Source organism: Spermophilus citellus, assembly GCF_964194105.1.
Source record: "Spermophilus citellus genome assembly, chromosome: 15".
Classification (NCBI taxonomy): domain Eukaryota; kingdom Metazoa; phylum Chordata; class Mammalia; order Rodentia; family Sciuridae; genus Spermophilus; species Spermophilus citellus.
The window spans coordinates 47960984-47984598 of record NC_138195.1 but is presented as its reverse complement, the minus strand read 5'-3'; the positions used below and the strand labels follow the sequence as shown (position 1 = coordinate 47984598).

At 34.4% G+C, this 23615-nt stretch overlaps 1 protein-coding gene across 2 annotated transcripts in view; it reads right to left on the bottom strand.

Annotated features, from left to right (window-relative positions):
• The window catches only part of ADK (adenosine kinase), a 459464-nt gene that overhangs the window by 90991 nt on the left and 344858 nt on the right, over window positions 1-23615 (bottom strand). For both annotated transcript variants that reach the window (XM_081268679.1, XM_081268680.1), the window contains one exon: window positions 7493-7528. In XM_081268679.1, the coding sequence (XP_081124805.1) occupies window positions 7493-7528 (36 nt within the window). The remainder of the gene's footprint in view (window positions 1-7492; window positions 7529-23615) is intronic.

The following is a 23615-nucleotide window of genomic DNA, read 5'->3' as shown; positions in this document are numbered from 1 at the left end:
GTCACAGACCAGAAGAGACTAAGAAAATATGTGGGATACTGGATAAGATTCTAGAACAGAAAAAGCAAGTACGAAGAAAAACTGGTGAAATCAGAATAAAGCCTATAGTTTAGATTGTGGCAATGTACCAATGTTAATTTTCTGGTTTTGGTCATAGTACATTGGTTATATAAGATGTTATTACTGGAGGAAGGTAGGTGAAAGATATATGGGAATTCTGATTATTTTTACAATTTTTCTAAGACTAAAGTTACTTTAAAATAAAAGGTTAAGGGGCTGGGTGGTAGAGCGCTCGCCTAGAATGTGCGAGACCTTGGGTTCGATCCTCAGCACCACATATAAATAAATAAAATAAAGGCATCGTGTCCAACTACACCTAAAATAAAAGGTTAAAAATAGTTGCTGTGAGGCTGAAAGAGAATTAATGTAGTATTTAGTGCATGCTAAATTAATATTCAGTAAATTAAATAATTATTAATTTATTAAATATTTATTTAGTGAATTAAATAAATACTAATTTCACTCTTTTCAAAGTTTCTCATTTTATTATTCCTTAAAACTGTCAATCCTTTAGGTTGCTTCAAAATCTGTAGAAAGAGCCTCAAGAGTTTTAAATATTGAGAATTCAATTATAGTATACAATAGAGGGGGTAGAAAGATGAAAAGGGAGAAGGCCAAGTTCACACAATTGAGTTATGAGCCATTACAGAGCTATAGAGTGATCATTAAATCTTAACTTTTGCAGGCAGCAGTTACTGCAATTATCCCTATTCTATAAATGAAAAAATGAAGAGCCACATATACAGCTCTAAAGAATTTATTAAATCTTCAATACTCTGGAAGCAGGTATTATTACTATTTCCCATTTTGCAGATGGGGAAACTGAGTCTCAGTGGTTTAATAATTTGCCTAAGTCCATAAGTATATGTAGTAAAGCCAGGACTATATCCCACAGCTTGACACCAGGAATCAGTACTACTATTCAGTTTTTTTTTTTTTTAATTGCAGTACTGGGGCTTGAACCCAGGAGTGCTCTGTCACCAAACTACACTACCAGCCCCTTGGTTTTTTTTTTTTTGTGTGTGTGTGACAGGGTCTTGGTAAGTTGCCCAGGCTGGCCTTGAATTTGTGATCCTTCTGCCTCAGCTTCCTGAGGAGACAGGGCTATAGATGTGTGCCACCATACCCAACTGGGATCATAGAACTCTTAACCAGTGTTCTGTGCAATCCCCAGTTTATATTGCTTCAATGAATTCTGGTAATGTGGTTTTTCGTTTTTATTATAACTACAGAATGTCAATCCTAAATCATTTTTCTGCTAAATTCACAAAAGCCATTCCTGATTGTGCATTTTTCTATTTTTCTTAATTATCCTCGCTTGTATTTTTACACTAATGAATTTCAGTTTTTGAGTTTCAAGACATTTCTCGTTTTTCAAGGTCATTTTGAAGCCTAGTTTCCTTTCCCAATATGTTAGAGTATGAGAGAGAAAGCAGTGCTGAGCTTTAGTTCTGCTATTCATATGTATTAATTATGTGGCTGTGAACAAGTCATATAGCCTGTTTTTTTATCTGTGGAACTGATACGACAATATATGCTCTATCTAAATCTCAAGGATTCTATGAGTACTGAATGTATTAATAATATATTGGAAAAGGTTTTATAAACTGAAATATTTTATAAATATAAAATTATGCTTTTAACTGTGTCATATATACACAATTGAATATTACTCAGCTTTAAAGTATGAAATCATGGCATTTGCCAGTAAATGGATGGAACTGGAGAATATTATGCTAAGTGAAATAAGCCAATCCCAAAGAACCAAAGGCTGAATGTTTTCTCTTGTATGTGGATGCTAATTCACAATGGGGATAGAGGGGAGAAGAGAGGTAATTTGGAGTAGACAGAGGGGAATGAAGGGGGCATGGGTGTAGGAATGATAGTAGATGAATCGAACATTATTACCCTATTTGCATATATGACTACATGACCTGTGTAACTCTACATCATGTATAACCAGAAAAATGGAAAGTTATACTCCATTTGTTTACGATGGGTCAAAACGCATTCTGTTGTCATGAACAACTAATTAGGATAAAAATATATAATCACACCCCTTAACTTTAGCCCTATCTTCCAAATTAAAGAATATATCCTCCTTATTCCATTTTTAACAAGTTGGTAATAACAAATTTTAGACAGCTTTGTCATAATTTGCCTACTTTTGTAGAATACTAGTTGTGGTGTTCTCACTCATTCCCTCAGTTAATCATTCAATTTTCTGATTTGTTTTCCAAATAGAAACTTCTGTAACAGTTATGGTATTTATATGATGTGTCAGTCACCAGTCTGATCTAATGCTCTTCCTTCCTCCTCCGTCACACCAATCCAGCCACACTGGCCTTCCATCAGTTTCTGTAGATCATAGTGCACTATACTCTTTCTTGTTTAGAGGCCTTTGTGTTCTTATTTTCTCTGTTTGAAATTTGTTTCCCTGTTTAATCGTTTGGCTTTTTGGTCTGCCATTGCTAGATATTCATTTTTTTTTTCAGATTTTTCTTTCTCAGACAGTCATTCCAAGACTGTCATATTTAAAACAGGAACCCCTCCCACATTCTCTTTCACAACATACACTCTGGTCATTTCTACCTTGTCTTCAGGGTTTATTGGAGAATGTCAAGCACACAGCAAGAGCTCAGTAAATATTTGTAATAAATTAAGAAAATTAGAAGACCATTTTTTCTCTTTTCCCTTAAACTGTTTTAAAATCATCCTCTTTTGGGACCCAGGTACCTGTGAAAGTAGTAGTGCATTCTCATAGCCAACTAAGTGGCTTTAATTTCAAAAACTGTGATTGTTCATAACCATCTTTGTTAAAGAACACAGGAACTTTAGAATTACCTTACAGAATTTGTTGAGAATCAACACCTTCTGAATATTCTCTAGATTTTCTATCCAGTGCTAATGAATGGAATTTTCTGAGATGATTAATATATTCTATACCTGCACTGTCCAATAAAGCCAACATGTAGCTACAGAAGTTACAGAACACTTAAAATCTGCCTCGGTCAACCCAGGGACCAAATTAAACAAACAAACAAACAAACAAAAAACTAAAAAAATTTTGGAGGTATATTGCTCGGACTAGTCTCAAAGCTATTAAGATCAATTGATTCTCCTACTTGAGCTTTCCAAGGAGCTGGGACTACATGCTGGTACCACCATATATGGCTTTAGATTTTAAATTGTTTAATTTTAATTAATCTTAATTTAAATAGCAACACGTGGCTAGTGGATGCTGTATTGGATAGCATAGTTCTACACTTTTCTTTTTTGATGGAATTGCATCATAGAGTCATTGTTAATCAGAGAAGGACCACAAGCCTGGGATCCTCTGAGTAGAATCAGAAGCAATGGAGGAATTAGGATAAAGGAAAGATTGTTTTGTTTTCTCTGTGGACAGAGTATTATATCTTAGAAATCTAAAATAAGAAAATCAAAACTTCTTACTTGAAGTAAACTGAACACATGATCCAATAGTGAAGGCATAAATTCCCTTCATCTTTTGGCATGTACTCTGTTGCAGAAACAATGAAGATACAGAGTGTATCTATATTTAGGTTTTGGAGGTATTTTCTTCAGTTGATTTAATTTAAATCAATTTCCAATAGTTTTTAGAGGCTTCATAATAAAATGTGCTTTTTTAAAGTACCTTATTTTTATTTAGGTTCTAAAAATATGAAACTTTAATCTGTTCAGTTCAAGACAAGGTAGATTTAAAAACACACTGCAGTCTAAACTTATTTTCCAGAATAATGAAAGGCCTTATGAAACTTTTTACTCCAAGAATTGTCATTTTAAATTCTTAGCAGGTCTGTCATTTAAATCATGCACTATGCAATTTTCCATCTCATATATATATATATATATATATATATATATATATTCTCTTCTGCTTTGTGCTCTGCCCAGTTCCAGTTTTTATCTCATTCTCCAGTGCCCTCCTAAGCTCCTGCTTCTCACTGAAAATTGCCCAATTCATTTTAAAGACTAAAGATTTTTAAAAATAAAGATGATCTAAAATTTGCAAAAAAGCTAAGCAGAATATCATAAACAATGCCACTGAGGCTATTTCCTGATGAATAAACACTGGTTATTTTTAGAGGCATTTGGATCTGTCAGCAGACAGATCACTAGTGGCAACACTCAGTGGCTTTGGGAACTGATTGGGATTTATAATAGAAAATGAGGGTAGGACAGCAGTGCTGGTGGGAAGAAAAAAAACATGCTCACCTTTCCTTTCTCTTATATCTTTTCATTTCTCTTTTCTCAATCTTGCTCCAAATTTAGAAGCAATATTAAAGCTGGGAGAGATAAAATGCAGATTTTTGCTGGTTTGTCACACTAGACTTGAGAGTCTTAACACAATTCTATAGACAGAAAATTGTTAAGATAAAATGATTTATTCTTTTTTTACTCCATAAGAATACTAAGTTCCAAGCTTATGCTGTCATATGTCTAATGAAGTAAGTAATCTTTAATGACATTATAAAATCACTGAATTTCTCTAGATATAATCTATTTTATTAACAACGATTACTTGAGGCTGATCTAATTAGGGCTCATGTATATTGTGCCATGCTTGTAAGGATTTTGGGAATCCATAAAAGGACATATCAAGATACTATGTGCTTTATCCAATTTAACATATCATTGTCAACATCACTGACAGAGCAGTTTTGCTATGTCAGGAAGTAATAAGGTATGTGATTATAATCATCATCACTTTGCTTTTATGTTATAATTAATTATGGCAGATTAGCGGCAAAAAGAAACAATTCTAAAATCAGTAATAAAAGGTAATGGAAGCCAGGTGTGGTGGTACATGCCTGTAATCCCAGCAACTTGGGAGGTTGAGGCAGGAGGATCGGGAGTTCAAACCCATTCTCAGCAACTTAATGAGGCCCTGAGTAACTTGGTGAGATCCTGTCTTAATAAAATACAGAAGAACTAGTTTGTTGCTAAGAATGAATGTAAACCCAGCACATTCAGAGCAAGAAGTTCATCAGGAAATCTAAGTATGATTAGTCAGACTTACTAAACGTTTCTTTCTTTTTTTTTTTTTTTGGTGGTACTGGGGATTGAACCTAGGGGTGCTCAACCACTGAATTACATACCTGGCCCTTTTTATTTATTCATTCATATATATATATATTTATATATGATAGTAAAATGCATTACAATTCTTATTACACATATAGAGCAAAATTTTTCATATCTCTGGTTGTATACATAGTATAATCACACCAATTTGTGTCTTTATACCTATACTTTGATCATCACATTCCACCATCATTAATAACCCCATTCCCCCTCCTTTCCCCTCCAACCCCTCTGCCCTATTCCTCCCATGCTCCTGCTCCCTATCCCACTATGAATCAGCCTCCTTATATCAAAGAAAACATTTGGCATTTGTTATTTTGGGGATGGCTAATTTCACTTAGCATTATCTTCTCTAACTCCATCCATTTACTTGCAAATCTGGCCCTTTTTATTTTTTTAGACAGGGTCTCACTAACTTGCCAAGGGTGGCCGTGAACTTGAAATCTTCCTGCCTCAGTGTCCAAAGTCACTAGGATTACAGGTGTGCACTGCTGTGCTCAGCTAACTAAACTGTTTTTTAAAAATTATTATGTAGATACTACTGGACTAAGATAATTTGTTATGCAACATGTTATATTTCTAAATGTCTGCAAAATTGGTCATTTTATAGAATCAAAATATACTTTTTATGATAGCAGTCATTTATGTGTTACATGAATTTATGTTCTACATGTACTTTATATGTTATGTAAATTTATATTTTATAAGCTTTGATCTATGGAGAATTTTTATGTATCAAAAGAGAATATACATTTTTACTATTAAAGTTTAATATCAGGGCTGAAGATGTAGCTCAGTGGTACAGTGCTTATCTAGCATGCATGAGGCTCTGGGGTGAATCCCCACTACTACAAAAAAGAAAAAAAAATCCCCAAACCCTTAACATCAGTAAAATTTTAACAATGACTGAAAGCATTAAGCAATTTGTTTTTCAAATTGAATACTCCCCTGATTACATTTTGTCTTATATATCAATTGCCAATTTGGGAAATCACAAAGTGAAACTTGAGACGACAAACAAAAAACTTGGAAATCCTTTTCTACATGACTCAACTCTATATTCACTAGAATATAGTAAAAACAAGGAACTACATTGGGGTTGGGGCTGTAGCTCAGTGGTAGAGTGCTTGTCTCACAAGTGTGAGGCCTGGGTTCAATCCTCAGCACCACATAAAAATAAATAAGAAGCTCTATTCTGGTTTCATCAAGTTCCGACATGAGTAAAATATATTACTTTGTTGCTTGATAATGAATATGCCATTAGTATATTTAAGTAAGAGTTCCATCACAAGTTCATACACCTTTCTTTAAAGTTTACTCTTTAAAGAGCTCAGAGTAAACTTATTAGGGTTATTCAGTCAATGTTCATAGCTTCCCTAGATAGTAGACAATACTGAGTATGCAAACAGAGTTCCTATTAAATTAAAAAAAATTATTATCATATTTCAACTTGCTATATATAGAACGTCTCATTCTAGGTAGTTCTGGTTCAATAAATATCATAATCATAAATGATTCATAACCTCAGTTAAATCTATCAATTAACCTGGGTTCATAGTGAAGCCAGTGTTTTCCAACAATTAATTGGACGATGGATATTACACAGATAAAAACATGGTCTTGACTGTTTTCTTAATTTTGCCAACAACAACCACATGGAGTTTTGAAATCTTGACAGTATAATGCTCCTAACAGGAAAACAGAATCAAGACCAGGAAATTAAAGCCAATTATCAATATTTTGCCTCAGAAAATTTACATCTATTTTATGTTATCTAAGATAAAGTGAGAGAAAAGATTCAAACAGGAAGTTCATATGAGCAGGATTTAAATTAATCAGTTCCTAACAACTGTTAAGTACAACCTTTTGGAAATTAATTTGCATAATGATAATCTACATGTGATAGGGCTGAAATTATTTAAGCGACATTATATTTCACTATTTAGTCTTGTTCCACCACTGCTTTAGTAGTGAATCCTTATGAAATGTAATGCAGCTAATGAGGTAGCTTTTTAACTGAACAAACTGACAGGCCCCATATCTGCAGAGGCAGCTTGAAACCGTGCCCAACCTCTTGGCTTCCCAAGAGGCTTTTCAAAATTCAATAAATAACATCTGTAGGCGATGTTGGGTGCAGACCTAGCAGAGTGCGTCATAACACTGTGCTGGCAGAACAAAGAAACCATGACGACTGCCAAGTTTCCATGGCAACTGCTGCGAGGCTCTGAGAGTATAATAGCACATCAATCACTGTCCAAAAGAACTTCATTATCAGCTAGAAAAAACCTTTAGGATCTGTTTAGTGTGCAATTGTGGGTTAACTCACCTCAAAGCCTTGCTCTCTAGCAAAAGTGGCAGCTTCCTGGAAAAAAAAAAAAGAACAGTTAATTATAAAGTGCTAGGTAATGAAGAAATAATCCATTTTGAAACTCATTCAGTCTTTTACACAATTATCTCAATATACCCACATAGTTCAATTTTTATTCTTACACCAAAAAAGATTTCTTTTTTCTCTTGGCATATATATATATATATATATATATATATATATATATATATATATATAAAAAGAGGTAGCATAATGTCAACACACTTCACAAGTTGGAAAAAAGAAGATGTAGTGCATGTTTTTACTGTAGCTGCTACAGTGAGTTCAGGTGTTCTGACCTCAGCAAAGAAAGACAATCATTTGAAACCTAAGGAACATACTTGGCGGTTACATTTTTAATTAAAACAATACCTCTCAGAAAGCTCTTTTGGAGAGAAGCCTATCTGTTAATAAATATATAGATTCAGAAAAATCACCATTTTGCAATCCCCATGATGAAATTTAATAGACAAGGATCATTAAGGGATGTTAAATTCACTGGATGAAAGGACGACAGGAAATTGAGTCTTTACATGGAATCAAAGTATCAAAGATTATATTCTGTGGTCACAGGGAGCAAGGCATAACTTTAAAATGGAAGGATTAAGCTGTCATCACTTTAACCCAGTGATTGATCCTATCACTTATCATCACTAATAGTGGGATCACCAAATATTTTGTGCCTTCTGTAATGATGCAGTTTGAAGCTCATAGCATCACCTATAAAGTATTCTGACCAAAGATTTTTCAAACAAATTAACCAAAACTTTAGTCCAATAACTTGCAGTCTCTGAGAAATACACAGAAATAGGGAAACAAATCAAAGGATACACTGAGAAAGCAATGGACAAATCTATAAGGTAGGACATCCACAGGAAAACTAGCTTAATCCTTTTAACAGGCTGTGTCAATAATAAAGTGGTGAGAGGAAAATGAACAAGGGCAATATGTGGACCTTAATTGGACCCTGTTTTAAACAAACTAGCTGTAAAAGGTATTTTGGGGACAACCAGAAAAATTTTAATATAAAAAATGAGAATTAAATAATACTAAGAATTATGAGTTTGATAACAAAAATGTTCTTAATTTCTAGAGATGTATCCTGAAGTATTCAGGGATAAAATGTGATGAAATATGCAATTTACTTTACAATACACTGTAAAACATAAAAACCCTAAGTGAAGCAAAATTGGCAAAATATTAACAACTGTGAAATCTAGATATATATATATATGGCATGTGGGGGTTCAGGATAGCTATCTGTGTATTTGAAATTTCTCATAATACATGCCAATTTCCCTTTTATATAAGATGACAGGGTAGCCAAAGTCAAATACTTAAAACATGGTCAAAATATTTTAATATATGAAGTTCTTTTAATTATCTTAAGAACACATTAATGTATACCCTGATGGCTTTATAGCAGGTTATCAAATAACAAAAACACATCTGTGTAACCAAATCCTTTCCCTTTTACCCTTTGATTTGTGCACATTTTAATTTTAGGACAGATAGAAAATGGAGGCAATATTACTTTTCAACTCTACTTCCCTCTTGAAAGCAGAAAGGAAAAAAAAAATACTGCAGACAACTGTCAAGAGCCTCTACATCTTAACTTACATTCCTCCAAAATTATCTCTGCCAAGAGATATTAATAGAAGGATGGGATTTGAGCCTGAGTAGTGAGCAGATCCAACTCAACTCAAAACGACTGCTGCACCAAGCCATGTAAGGCAGAAAGTACAGTCAGTGTCTCCAGCACAAATTTGGGTACTACCTACATGTTGAGGAAAACACTGAGGAAAAAAATATCTTATGTATGCACTACTGGTCCAATATACTAATAACACATACATTTAGAGACCCATTTTGAGGGTTTAAAATAATCAGAATGTGTGATTATAGCTGAAAACCAAAGTTAACAGAAAGTGATAAGCTGCAAGTACAACTCCTTAGGCAATTCACTGGAGTTGCTAAAGTCTGACCAAGTTAGCCTCAGCTGATTAAGACCACCCCATCCCTAAGACTAAATTATGATCTTGACAACAGGCTCAAGCAAGGCTAGCCTCTTGACAATGTACTCTCAACAGAACTTTGTATATTACAAAGTCAATAATATTTGCTGTCTGAGACAGCAAGGCAAAGGATAAAATATCAATGTATGTTTTCTAATCTGTCATAATTAACCAAACTGATTCTTATATAAAAAAGACAACTTAAAAGCTCTTCTAGAACTACTTGTTTATATGGAACTTCATCAGAGCCATGAAAGAATCCCAGAGGACTATAACCTAAAGTTAAAATAAAGAATCTGCAGAATTAAAATTGTACTAAGACATAAAGACTGAAAATTCAGTTTTTTTTTAAAAGAGAGAGTGAGAGAGGAGAGAGAGTGAGAGAGAGAGAGAGAACTTTTAATATTTATTTATTTTTTTAGTTCTCGGCGGACACAACATCTTTGTTGGTATGTGGTGCTGAGGATCGAACCCGGGCCGCACGCATGCGAGGCGAGCGCGCTACTGCTTGAGCCACATCCCCAGCCCCTCAGTTTTTTTTAATGTTCAGTTTTGCTAATATAATTTTAATTAGCAATTAACTATAATCTGATATGGTATAGTAGAATTGACTAGCTACAAGAAGATAAAAATATAAATGTCAAATTATTATTTTTTAAGAAAACTAAGCCTTAGGACATTTTCACATCTGTAAATAAGTCCAAACACCAATATATTTCTGACTGAGGAAGAACACATTTAAGAAAAGCAAACTCAATTTTCTTTTAGTGCAACCTTGTACAAGTTTGTGGAGCTGTGCCCTATCACTAAAAAAGCTAAGCACTTGTTCTGTGGCTTGAAATGATCTTATCTTCTGACTTCCTCCCACCTTTCTTTGATCTTGGGCTGATGCCCCAAGTCACTCCATTAGAGAAGGCAGCTGGCTCACACTAGTGCAGTCTTTCCCACAGCTAACCTCTGATCTGAAGGTGTTTGTAGATACAATGATGGAACAACATTTATTTTTCCCTTTCAGCAAAACACACAAATCAACACAGGGGAACAGTTTGACCCAGTAAGCATTTTAAGCAGAATTTTTGTTCTCACTGTATGAAGGTACAGAAATAAAAGGCATTACATTAGAAAACAAGGAAGAAAGAATGGGCATAGATGGTGGGCAGAAGAGTAAGGCAGGTTCCAAATATCAGGGGTAATTCCAAGCGAACTGATCACATTAAATTGAAAAGGACTTTTTAGTGTGCCATCGCAGTAAAAGTGAGAAAAGAAAACAAGCAAGTCCCCATCTGTGCTGCCCCAGGGCGCCTCGTACTGAGTTTCACAAATCTAATGAAGCAGTCAGGTTAAAATCCAACTGCAGAGTAGATGTGACATGTGGAGAACAGCTAGGGTTAGAATAGAGAAGCAGGGCGGTTCCTAATGCAGGTGATTATCCATGTGATAATCATTATATTTACAGGCTTTCCATTTTAGATCTGACATCAAAAATCACAAAGGAGGAGGGATTAAGGAAATAAACAACCAACTCGGAGGCTTTCCTTCTCCCCTGAGAGTATAGCACTTTCATTCATGCATGACAAGCAACAAAAGCAAAACCAAACCAGCCAGGAAAGAGTATTTCTGAGAAGGCTGGATTTCACATTAACACTTCTTTCCATTTTGATAACTTTCACTATTCAGTTTCTCAGACAGGTCACATTTTCAGAATCAGTTCCTATTGTTGTCTATGCTATAATACAGTATCATTTTGGTTTACAATGAATGATACTCACATAATATGTCTTTTACAACAACAGAGTCATTTTTTCCTTCCTGGAATTGAGTGTTGTGAATAAAATGACATATAATTAAAGTCTTAGACACTCATCTACACCACACCACTTAGGATTTACAGTGGGCTTGCTGCTTCACCAACCAGGCTAAAAGGGTGTGGATAAAATAACCATCATATATGGTTTTTGAGTTGAGATAAAAAAAAAAGGCTGAAATTCGTGGTTAATGAAAACTATGGAATGCTTATATTAAGAGCTATTTAAAGGGATTAGCGAGCTGCTATTAAAAAGCACAATTCTCAAATTATACAGGAAAATAGTGCATGCTTGTGTATATGAAAGAACTATTTCCTTTATAATCATAAGAGGAGAAAACTATTTCTTATTTTGTCTAATAATATCCAAGTTCTTATGTATAAAGTAAATTTATGACTGTAATTGATATTAGTTAAAAATCACTATTCAGACTTTAATTTCAATTCCAACTATTTGTAACTAGTTATATAGAAATACAATTTCTATATACTGACCTTATATCCTGAGACTGTCAAATTCACTTGTTAATTGTTGGAGGATTTAATTTAATTTTTTGGAAATTTATTTGGGATTTCCTACATAGATGATTATGTGAGTAATCTGTATGAAAACAATTTTCAAATTCCTACTAACCATACAACAAAGATATTTTGAGAATTTAACAAATGCCTTTATGACAAAAATTCTCTTTGCTCCAGGGTGATCAGAAGGGTATGACTAAGTACCACTACAATCAGCCCAAGACCCTGTCCTCCCACTTCCTGCTCATGCACTTCAAGACACCAAACCCAGTTTAGAACTATTATCTGTCTGCTTATGTTTCCATCCTGCTTTTTGATCTCAGAACAGAGGAGTCCTCGGTGTAGGCAGAAATTTCACGTACTGAAACAAAAGGGGAGAAGGTACAACTTAGAACCAGAGGAAGATAACTTGAGCCTATCCACAGAAAGTAACCCACCCATCAAAAACAGAACTAGTATGTTGCTCCAGTGCAAGGAGTAAGCAGAATATTCTAGAGTTTGGTGGTCTGGTTCTCACTGGAAGTCCCCATCATCCTCACTTAAGTTGTGGGAGTTCAGAGCTTTGGGAGAAATCAAATAGATCAGTTTTGCTTTTTTATTTTGTTTGTTCATTTTTCCATCTGACAAATATTTACCCTCTAAATATAGTTTTAGGCTAAGAGCATCTGTTAGCTCAGAGGCATATCATACTATAGCTGTTGCAGACCTTAAAATGATATTAAACTGACTCCATAGTATTTGAAAGAATACTGTAACTTCTAAATGGTGTGGTATAAATGACAGTTTAAGACAGAATGGTATCTCTCTGTCCCTCTATATATGTAGATCTATGTATAAAAATCTCCATATATATTAAAAATTCATATATTTGGAGATAAATTTAGAGGTATAATATTCTCTTTGAATGGCTTTAATGGCAATGTCACCCCAGTCAGGATGCAATTAACAGTCAAATGGAGAGTACAAGGCTTAGAGTCAAAAGACTTAAAACTAGGGTCCTGGTTTTATAAACATTCGCCATGTAATCTTGAGCAAGTCACTAAGTATATCACTTTATCAATAAAACTGTGGTTAGCAATACCTATTTCATTGTGTTGTTGCTAGAAAAAAACGATGTTTTATGTTAAAGTGTAAAATCATTTTTGCCTATTGAATTCAAGTTTTTGGTATGATCTGAATATAAACAAATGATTCCAGAATATCCAGAGTACATTCAGTAATTTGTTCTATTTGTGGATCATATGTGTAGTAGATCCCAAAGATCCCTGATTCTGGTATTCAAACACTTGGACAATTTCCTTCACTAGAGTATAGGCTAGACTTGCTTCTAACAGATATATAAAAAAGGACAGTATATTTTGTTCATCCTCTTGATCCCATTTTCTTCTTTCTCTGAGCCCTTACCTTAGGGAAAAGAAGTTGCCTTGTTGTACCCTCATTGCGAGGTACATGACCACCACCCAGTGAGGCTTGCCAACAGACACCTGAGTGAGCTTGAAAGTGGATCCTCTCCCAGATGAGCAGCAAGATGACTTCAACCTGGGTTACAGTGTGACTAGAAACTTATGAGACCCTGGGTCAGAGGCACTGAGCTAAGCTGTGCCTGGATCCCCTGTCCACATTTTATATATTGAGGGACTAAACCTTAGAGAGGTTTAATAACAAGGAAAATTCACATAAATTTCTCATTCAAATTGTGTTAGTGAATACTTCAAAGCAAGTGTGGTCAACATAGGGTGAGTAAATTTTGGAAAGAAAATTTAGATGCATGCTATCTAAATGGTTTTATGCAGCTGACTATGATTAACCATTTCTTCAACAAAGATTAAGTGGGAAATATTACCTTTTGCATAGAATTCACTTTGGGAGCATCAAGCTTTTTTTTTTTTTTTTAAATTTCCAATGTCTTTTGTTATTCTGAAGCAATGATTATGTTATTAAGACCACAGTATGATTTTTAAGTAGAGCTAGAATCCTTGAGTGAGAAAAATAGAGTCAAAGTCTAATACCACTCTAACGTCTGCAACAGCTGTAGCAGAGATATACCTCCAACTCATGCTGAAATTTAATGATAAAGAAATACCTGCTGTTTCTTTCTTTTCATACCACATATATCATAACATAGAGACTTATGTTGCTTAAGCTTCTAAATGTTTTCTCATGCTGTTCTTTAGACTGAGTTGCCTTTCTTTATGCTATCTACAAAAATCATTTATATACGTTCTTATGGGGCCATTAGTGCTTTTTTACATTTTATACTGTTTCTTACGAGGAAAAGTTTGAATTTGTAAATAAAGTAAATGAAGACTGGAGAAAATTAGGCTAAGTATGAGCCCTGGGAATCCCTTTTAAAAATACATTTCATTCACAAAAATATCTATACTGTCTTTTCCAAGGAATATAACACACAGCTTTTTGGAGATTTTCAACCTGTGCTCTGACATTTATTACCATACGCTTCCTGTCTGCAGAATGCTGAATAGAAATATTATTTAACATTTATTGAGTGCCAAAAACTCTGTGGGACAATATATAGCTATAAAGACAGTCATGGCCTCTATCCAATAGGTTTATAATAAAAATTAGATAGACAGTATATAAATTATACCTCAATAAATGAGACTGAAAAAAACATTAGGCAGTCAAAACACAGGCCAAAAAATAGGGTTTAGTTAACAAAAGACTTAACTCTTTCACAAAGTGGTTTATTAGTGGATTGGTTTATTCTAGCAAGAAGAGTTGTTCATTTCCACCTTTAAGTATATTTAATGGTGGTAACTAAAGGAAAATTAAGTTAGAGCAAGTGTCTCATCACAATTTAAGGTTGATTAGCTAGTTAGACTAACTACTTCTAGTACAACAGTTTTTAGTTTTTGAAAAATGAGGAGAGAACAGGCTAGGAAAATTCTTATACATGTAGTATTGGGTATTTTACTTGATTCTTAATACGGTAACATGTGCTTGGCATAAAGGATAAGTAATTTGTTTACTTAACAAATGTCAACTCTTTTCTATTATTTCATTTGATCCTCACAAAAAATCCTAAAAAATAGGTATTACATTCACTTTACAGATGAAAAGCTGAAGGATTAGAGACATTAAAGTATCCAAGACCACACAGCTGGATCTGAACCTTTCTGAATGGTCTGTGATGGTCTGCTACTGAAGGACACTCCAGGTCTTATATCTGAAAGAGTCTTCATTTTGTCTTTGTTTTTTGAAGATATTGCACTGACTACAGAATTCTGGGTTGGTATGCTTTCTTCCTGTGCTCCAAGGTATAGCTTGTAATTTGTTTCTAAGAAGATTATCATCATTTTTTTCTTTGCTGCTCTCTCTATATAAAGTCTTTTAAAAAGAAACCTGATTGCCCTCATGAATTTTTTTTTTGTCACTGATTTTTTGCAATTTGATTGTGAAGTACCTTGGTGTAGTTTTTTTTCCTCCCTTGTTTTTTTCTCCTTTGGATTTGTTGAACTTCTTGGATTTGTGATGGGTTTATAGTTTTCACCATATAATTTTTGGGGAAATTTCAGCTTCTAATTTTTCAAGTACTTTTTATATATTACTGTTTCTCCCTAGGCCTCCAAATATGTAATATTAGGTCACTTGAAGTCCCACAGATCACAACTGTACTACTTTATTGTTTTCTCAAGCTTTTTCTCCCTACATGTTTCATACCTTCTATTGTTATATCTTCAAGATCACTAATCTTTTCTTCTGCAGCATCCCATCTCATGCAGTGTAGTTTTTATTTCTACAAGTTGTATCTTTAAAAAAAAAAAACAAACTATTTTATAAGTTTCTCCTAAACAGGCTTAGGATTTTCTTTACCTTACTGAAATATAGAACATATTTAGAAATGCTATTTTAATGCCCATGTCAACGAACCATAACATCTGTTATTTCTGAATCCATTTCTATGGATTAATATTTCTCCTCATTATGATTGTATTTTCCTATTTATTTACATGAACAGTTAATTTTTTATTAGATGCCAGACATGAATTTTATGTTTTTGGGTGCTGGAGATTTTGTCTTTTATTATAAATTTTTGAGATTTAATCTGAAATTCAGTCAGGTTACTTAGAAACAGTCGATTCTTTTCATGCTTATTTCCAAGCTTTGCTAGGTGAGACAAGAGCAGCTTTTAATCAAAAGCTAATCTGGTTCCCTACTGATGTAATATCCTTTGGAGTACTAAACAAGATGTACCATTTATTGGAGGTTTTCCACTCTGGTTATTGGGGTCATAAACTATTATTGGCCTTATGTGAGTTTGGGGAATATGCTGTTGGTTCCTTTCCAGTGGTCTTATGCTTGGCCTTTAGTAATTTCTCACATACATGTGCAGATCCCTACTCAGCTGAAAAGTCAAGGGGAACCCTTTGCTGATATCCAGGGTGTGTACTCTGTCTCCGTGCAGCTTTGCTTCTCTGCTACTCTTTCTTGAAAACTCTAGCCACCCTGGCCTCCTTCTGCTGTTAGCACCGTTTCAATTAAGTTAGACCATGCTGCATGGGATCCCCTTCTTACATAGCAGACTGGAAACTATCTAGGCAGAATGCTCTGGCAGTTTCAGGGATTATTCATTCTTTCCTTTCTCTTAGAGATCTGTCTGGTTCTGACTGTAGTCCAATATCTAAAAAGTGTTTATATATATATATTTGCATTGTTTCAGAAGGGAAGATAAATCTGACCCCTTTTACTCCATTACTTCTAGAAGATGTTCAGTGTAAATCCATGTTAAACATAGATCACAAAGAATCATGGAATATTTGGCAAGTCTGTAATGCTCTGTTTACTGGTTTAAAAAGTTTATCTACCAGGCCAAAGACAAGACAGATTGATCAGATATATTAATGTGTCATACTTTCCTTATATCTTATTGTACATTTATAGCTGTCTTACTAAATAATAAACATTTTTACTTTACCAGTAGTCAACACTGGGAACCCTTTAAAGAATAATGCTACTCATGTCTGAACTCTCCTTTACTTTACATATTCCACATTATTGTCAGAAGAGCTAAGACCATTTTCACTTTTTTTCTCCTTCTCCTCTCTTCCAATCAATAGAAGGCTCCACCATAATGCATCACCTACGCATTATGCCAGGTCAGCTACCAGCAACCTGCAGAACAAATTGAGCCTGCCACCTGTTTTTAGAAATGAAATTTCATTAGAACACAGCAATGCCTATTTGTTTGCATATTGTCTACGGTTGCTTTTATGCTACAACAGCAGAGCTGAAGTTGAGTATTTGACAGAGACTGTGTTATCTGGACTTTTATAAGAAAAGTTTGCTGACCCCTGCATTATGCTGTAGGATATTTATAAGTTTCAAAGCAGACTTCTTTATTGAGTTACCAGTGAAGAATGGAAAGCTATCTAGAAAGCATGTGGTAAGCCCTAAAATAAGTAAAACCAAATTAATAAGAAGGCAGTAAAAGACAGGATAAATAACCAACTCTTAGAAATATGTTTATGTAAGAAAATTTAGAAGGACTTCACAGATCAGGGCTTAAGATCAGATGAAAAAAAGAACAGAAGACTTTGGATGAGGAGAGATCAACTTTTAATAATTCCTTTTAGTTCAAATGTGCACCAAGGTCCTTACACTTTCACATTACATGAACCTTCCCACATCTTCAAGCTATAATCATCACTGCCACTATAAATCTCACCCATAGTGAGATACTTGTGCTAGTTTAAAAATTTTACAAAATTAATTCTTAGAAATTAAGATAAAAGCAAAACAAAAACAAACAGTATATGAAACACAGAAATGAACAAGTACACAGGATACAGTGTGTTCTTCCTTTTTTGTATAAGTTTACTGTGAATAAAGTAGTGAGGGTAAGGCTTGAGATGTGGCAGATTAACATGGACTTTAAAGAAAATGCAATGGTTTGTAGCTAGCTCAACTAACACAAAAGCTCCATTATTCTCTGAGTCTTTTAGTTATTTGGAGGGAGAAGCAGGAATAGAATTAGGAATTCCAGTAATAGTTACAGTCTAAAACAGTACTGTATTAAGTAAAAAAGAAACTTACAAGACTATATTGTAGTTTATTAACATAACAAAATATGTTAAAAACAAAGAAGCATGTAGTCTTCTATGACTAATGAAAAATAAAGGTAATTTTTCCCTAGGTTCTGTACAGAAAATATTGTAAGGCTGTAAAATTTAGACAAAATATTCACAATGGCCAGTAAGAAGTAGCAAGGACAGTCACATCACAGAAGTAATCAAAACAGGCCTTTTCAGTAATAAAATGAAACTCCACAACTACAAAGAAACGAGAAAAAAAATCTTTTTTTTTTGGTGGTGCTGGGGATTAGAACCTAGGGCCACAAGGCAAATACTCTTCCAACCGAGCTATATTCCCAGCCCAAGAGAAAAAAATTTAATGTTCATGAAAAAGAAATTGACTAAATATGTTAGAAAAAAAATCACAGAAAAATGAAAGGAAGCAATGGAGTAGGTACTCAATAAATGTTAAAATTGAAGCATGACTAACCTACCCTTGCTATACGAAAAACAAATAGGTTTTAAGAAATACTGAATACTTTTGCAACACTCATATTGCATTCAACACCAAAATAGAGCCAATGATTTAGTCCACAGAATGGAAAAAAGAAATACCCTCTTATTAGAATCTGAGATTAATAAGATTAATAATATTATCCAATTATAGTAGTTTGTATATGAACAATACAGTGGGAAATGAAGGAGTAGTATAGCACAGAGGAAGTACTGGTATTTTGATTATAATAAACATTATAACACGAGTGGGATAGCAAATGAGATATGGAGTTATTATTATTTTTGGTACTGGGGTTTGAACCCCCCCACACACTTGTTTTGGTACTGCGGATTGCCAGCCCTATTTTGTATTTTATTTAGAGACAGGGTCTCACTGAGTTGCTTGCTTAGCACTTTGCTTTTTGCTGAAGTTGGCTTTGAACTCATGATCCTCCTGTCTCAGCTGGGATTCCAGGCATGCGCCACCATGCCTGGCCCCAGCTCTTTTATTTTCTATTTTATTCAGAGACAGGGTCTTGCTGAGTTGCCTAGGGCCTTGCTAAGTTGCTGAAGCTGGCTTTGAATTCACGATCCTCCTGCCTCAGCCTCCTAAACTGCTAGGATTACAGGTGTGTGCCACTGCACCCAGTGGAATTATTTTTGTTGATAGCTATTTTGACTTATTGGACACAGATGGTTTCCACCTACACCCATCTTGGAGACTTCTTTCTCAAGGTCACCAATCTCAGCCTTTATTCTTGATCTTTTAAAATAGGGCTCCATCTCTATCCCCAACCCCAGGGAAAAAGGATTTTTACACAGTGTAACATTTTAAAATATTTATTCTAAGAAATGAGTATGCATTTCCCTCTATTCTTTTCAATATTTATTTTCAGATCCTTTCCAAATTTCTTAGTACTTTTGATTACTATTCATTTCCTGGGTAAACATTTTCTCTTCTTCAGATCTTTGGTCAGTTTCCCCCAATTATTCCTGCACATTTAAGGCCTTTCATTTGGATCTTCTATCTCTGCTGGAAAATCTAATAGGTAAAAGATGAGACTTTGTTGATGTTTTAGAAGTTTTTTCCTCCCTACTTTTCTATTGCCTATCTTCTTTCCCCTTATCTCTCCTTTTTCTTCTTCCTCATTTGCTAAGTGTAGTTTTTCCTAAGTGCAGTTTTTCTCTAGAAATTCAGTTCTCAACTATCTCACCTTTTCTCTCTTTACATTTTGGGGGAGGTTCATTTTCCTTATTCCTTTCATTTGACATAATCAGCAGATATCCTGTTTCACTTCCTTAGTCCTTTTTTGCTTTTGGTACTGGGGATTGAATCCAGAGATGCCATGCCACTGAGCCACAACCTTTTATAAAAATATTTTTTAGTTGATGGAACTTTATTTTTTGTTTCTTTATATATGGCGCTGAGAATCAAACCCAGTGCCTCACACATGACAGGTAAGTGCTTTACCACTGAATCACAACCCTAGCCCCCCAACCCATTTTATTTTGAGACAGGGTCTCACTAAGTTGCCCAGGCCGCCTTCAAGCTATAATTCTCCTGCCTCAGCCTCCCCACATACCTAGGATTATAGGTGTGTAACACTGCACCAGACTTTCAACACCTTCTTTTTATCTTTGCATTGACCAATTCTTAGTTCTGCCAACTCCATTATTTAAAGCAAAAGTCCTAATATATACACCCTTGTTTCCAATACTACTGACTCAAACTAAGTTAAGCCTGTAATAACTCTTGCATGCATGACTGCTATATTCTATTTTTAAAAAATATTTATTTTTTAGTTTTTTAGGTGGTCACAATATTTTTATTTTTATGTGGTGTTGAGGATCGAACCCAGTGCCTCGCGCATGCCAGGTGGGCGCGCTACCACTTGAGCCACATCCCCAGCCCCTGATATATTCTATTAACCAGTCTCTAGTACCAGTCTTTACCTAGTTTAAATGTATTCTTGAACACAACCATTGGATTCAACTTCTTAAACATCAACTGATTAGTCTTTGCTTATAGAGCTACCTACTGTTTCCTGATGAAAGTCCCAGTTTTACAGTCTGACTTTCAAAGGACCTCCACAATGTGCCCCCATTTTTCCTTTCTAGCCTGATCTTTCACTATTCCCTTATCCATGTACCAGATGCCACTCAAACCAGAAAATATGCTATTCTCTGAACATGCCCCAGGCTTTTTTGCCTTTATGCTACCGTGCACATGTAGGCACTAAATGAATTAGAATACCTTCAACCACTCTTGTCAAAATCCTATCCATCCCTCCAGGGTTAGCTCAGCCATCTTTCTCTTAATGCAAAAGCTTTTTGAGTTGTTCTTGGTCTCTCCTTTCTCTACCTCCCCAAGTGGCTTTCTGCATTGCACAAGAATTTTGCTTAAGTTGTAAAGGGTTCTCTTATGGCAATTATGTGAGGACAGAAGACAGTTATTTCTATGGATATCTTATCTTCCTTACTAGATTATAAATTGTTAGTGCAGAAACTCCTTTTTCACTTTGTATCCTCAAAGCAATCAGTATATTATTCTGCAAAGTACATATGATAAATACTCATTGATTTGCCAAATGATAAGGATAAAGAACTCACCTTTAGCAAAGAAGAAAAAAAAATGCCTTCAAATATATACATCCACACTGACTTGATTTTTTGTGGTTCATAATTTGTATTTGGGATCAGACTTGACTGACTTTAGTGCTCTGCATATTCTTCTGCTATGCTAGGCCTTATGTTGCATATATTCTATTTATTGTTCCTCCACCCTGCATATCAGTTTTTTTTTTTTTTTTGGTATGAGGTATTGAACCCAGGGGTGCTTAACCACTGAGCCACTTCCTCAATCCTTTTAAAAAAAAATTTTATTTATTTATTTATTTATTTTTAAGAGAGAGAGTGAGAGAGGAGAGAGAGAGAATTTTTAATATTTATTTTTTAGTTCTCGGCGGACACAACATCTTTGTTGGTATGTGGTGCTGAGGATTGAACCCGGGCCGCACGCATGCGAGGCGAGCGCGCTACCACTTGAGCCACATCCCTAGCCCCTAAAAAATTTTATTTAGAGACAGGGCCTGTCTAAGTTGCTAAGGCTGGTCTTGAACTTCCAATCCTCCTACCTCAGCATCCTGAGCTGTTGGGATTACAAGTGTGCACGACCATGCCCAGTTTTATCAACTTCTTGAAAACAAAGCTTTGTATCACTTCCTAGAACTGATTTTTTTTTTTTTTTTTTTGGTGGTACTGGGCATTGAACATATGAGTACTTTATCTCTGAGCTATATATCCAGAGCCCTTTTTTGTTCTGAGAAGGGTCTCACTAACTTGACCAGGCTGGCCTCAAACTTGAGATCTTCCTGTCTCAGCCTCACAGGTAGCTGAGTTTACAGATGAGTACCACTACGCCTGGTGAATTTAATAGAATCTTTACTGAAAAAAGGAAAAGACCTTTAGGTCATATGAATGAGATTTTCATAGGTAATACCCAAGATTTTGCCTAAAAACTTGGAAAATTGCTAGTCTAATAAAGTCTAATAACCTTAAAGGATCAAGGTGTTTACTGCATTTCCAAGCATTATACAGAAAAATCAGAGAAACTGATTTTCCTAAAAGAAAATCACATTACAAAATTTTAAATTACAATTATATTTTTAAAGATATATGCAGTCCAGACATTATTTTCCAGATACTGATTATCAAAGAGTACAGTATAATAAGAATTACAGAATAAATGCCAAAATTGCAACAGAAACGGCAAAAATAACAAACCCCAGAAATCATACAGATGAAATAACAAGGGTAAATAATAAGACCTGACTCAGTATAAACACTTAGTAAGTTATCAATGAGGAGCAATTACACTCTGTATACTATTTTACTTTGTTGACATGCAATATAAATAGAAAATTTATAGCATGTGAGATAAGAACCTAAGTTTAACTGAGCCTACAATCAGCAATAACCTACTAAGGTACACTTTCACAACTTTAAAATGGTATCCTTTTCCCCATCAAAAAAATAAATGCTAAAAAATGTCCAATGTGATATATTCATGTCATTTTAACTGCCAGTACACACATTACAAACACCACACAAGTAGCTCAAGACACACTGCTAAATCTTATTATTTCAAAAAAAGATATTTCATACAATAAGTTGATCTTATATGTTAAGTTTTCCAAGAACAAGATCTAATTCAGATAGCAAACCTCTTGGAAACAGAAGTTAGGAACTTCTATGGTAACAATTCTAAAAATCTTGTTGTGAAAGGAATCATCTGAGTTTTATCTCTAATTAACCTGACTGTACCTCACAATCAGGGAAAGTCAATTTTTGTTTAGTCAGAACAGATTAGTGATGGCTTAGACACACAAAAGTTTGAGAAGGGCTCACCAACTCAGTAGATCTTGGGAACTAGGCAGCACTAAAAGTTAGCAGGAGTAGGCTGAAGGAAAGCAGCCTGAATTTAGAACTAGTTTGCCTTAGTGGAGGGCTTCATGCCTCCCATTTCCACTTCAAACTGAATAAGTCATTATAATTTTAACCTTTACCTACAGAATCAACATTTAACATGGTTTTTGTTATTGTAGAGATTTTGAGTAATCAATAATTTCTTCTTCTTTGTTACTTCACATTATTCTCTGCTAATCAATAGGTGATGGTAACCTGTTATTCTTACTTTGAAAGGATGGCAAGGAAAGTTAGGAGTCTCAGGAAAGCAATGATTTATTCTTTTTTTTTGTGAGAGCTAATATAAATTTATAGTTTTGAAATGTATGAATTTTATAATATGTTTGTTGTTTACTAAATTTGAACTTTCATCTTAAACTTTCACATTATTTTAGGTTATATACATAGTATGAACTTATACTAAATATGTAAATGTATATTTAAAATATAACTTTAAGTATATAAAAATATCATTACTTTAAATTATCTACACTATTAATTTTTATAATTTTGGCTGACTAACTTGATTGAAAGTTATCTTTACAATTCAGAGTTGTCACCATCTTTACCATCAATATTTATGCTCATTTTAACATCTGGAAAGCATCTATCTTTCAAAAGTTTTGCAGACTCATTAATAATTGAATGCATTCTAAATCAGTTTTCTAATTCTAATTCAATTTTCGGAGAAGATTGAAGCTAGGAAATCTGAGTAGGAAAGAAGACTTCAAGGAGCATTCACGGTCCTC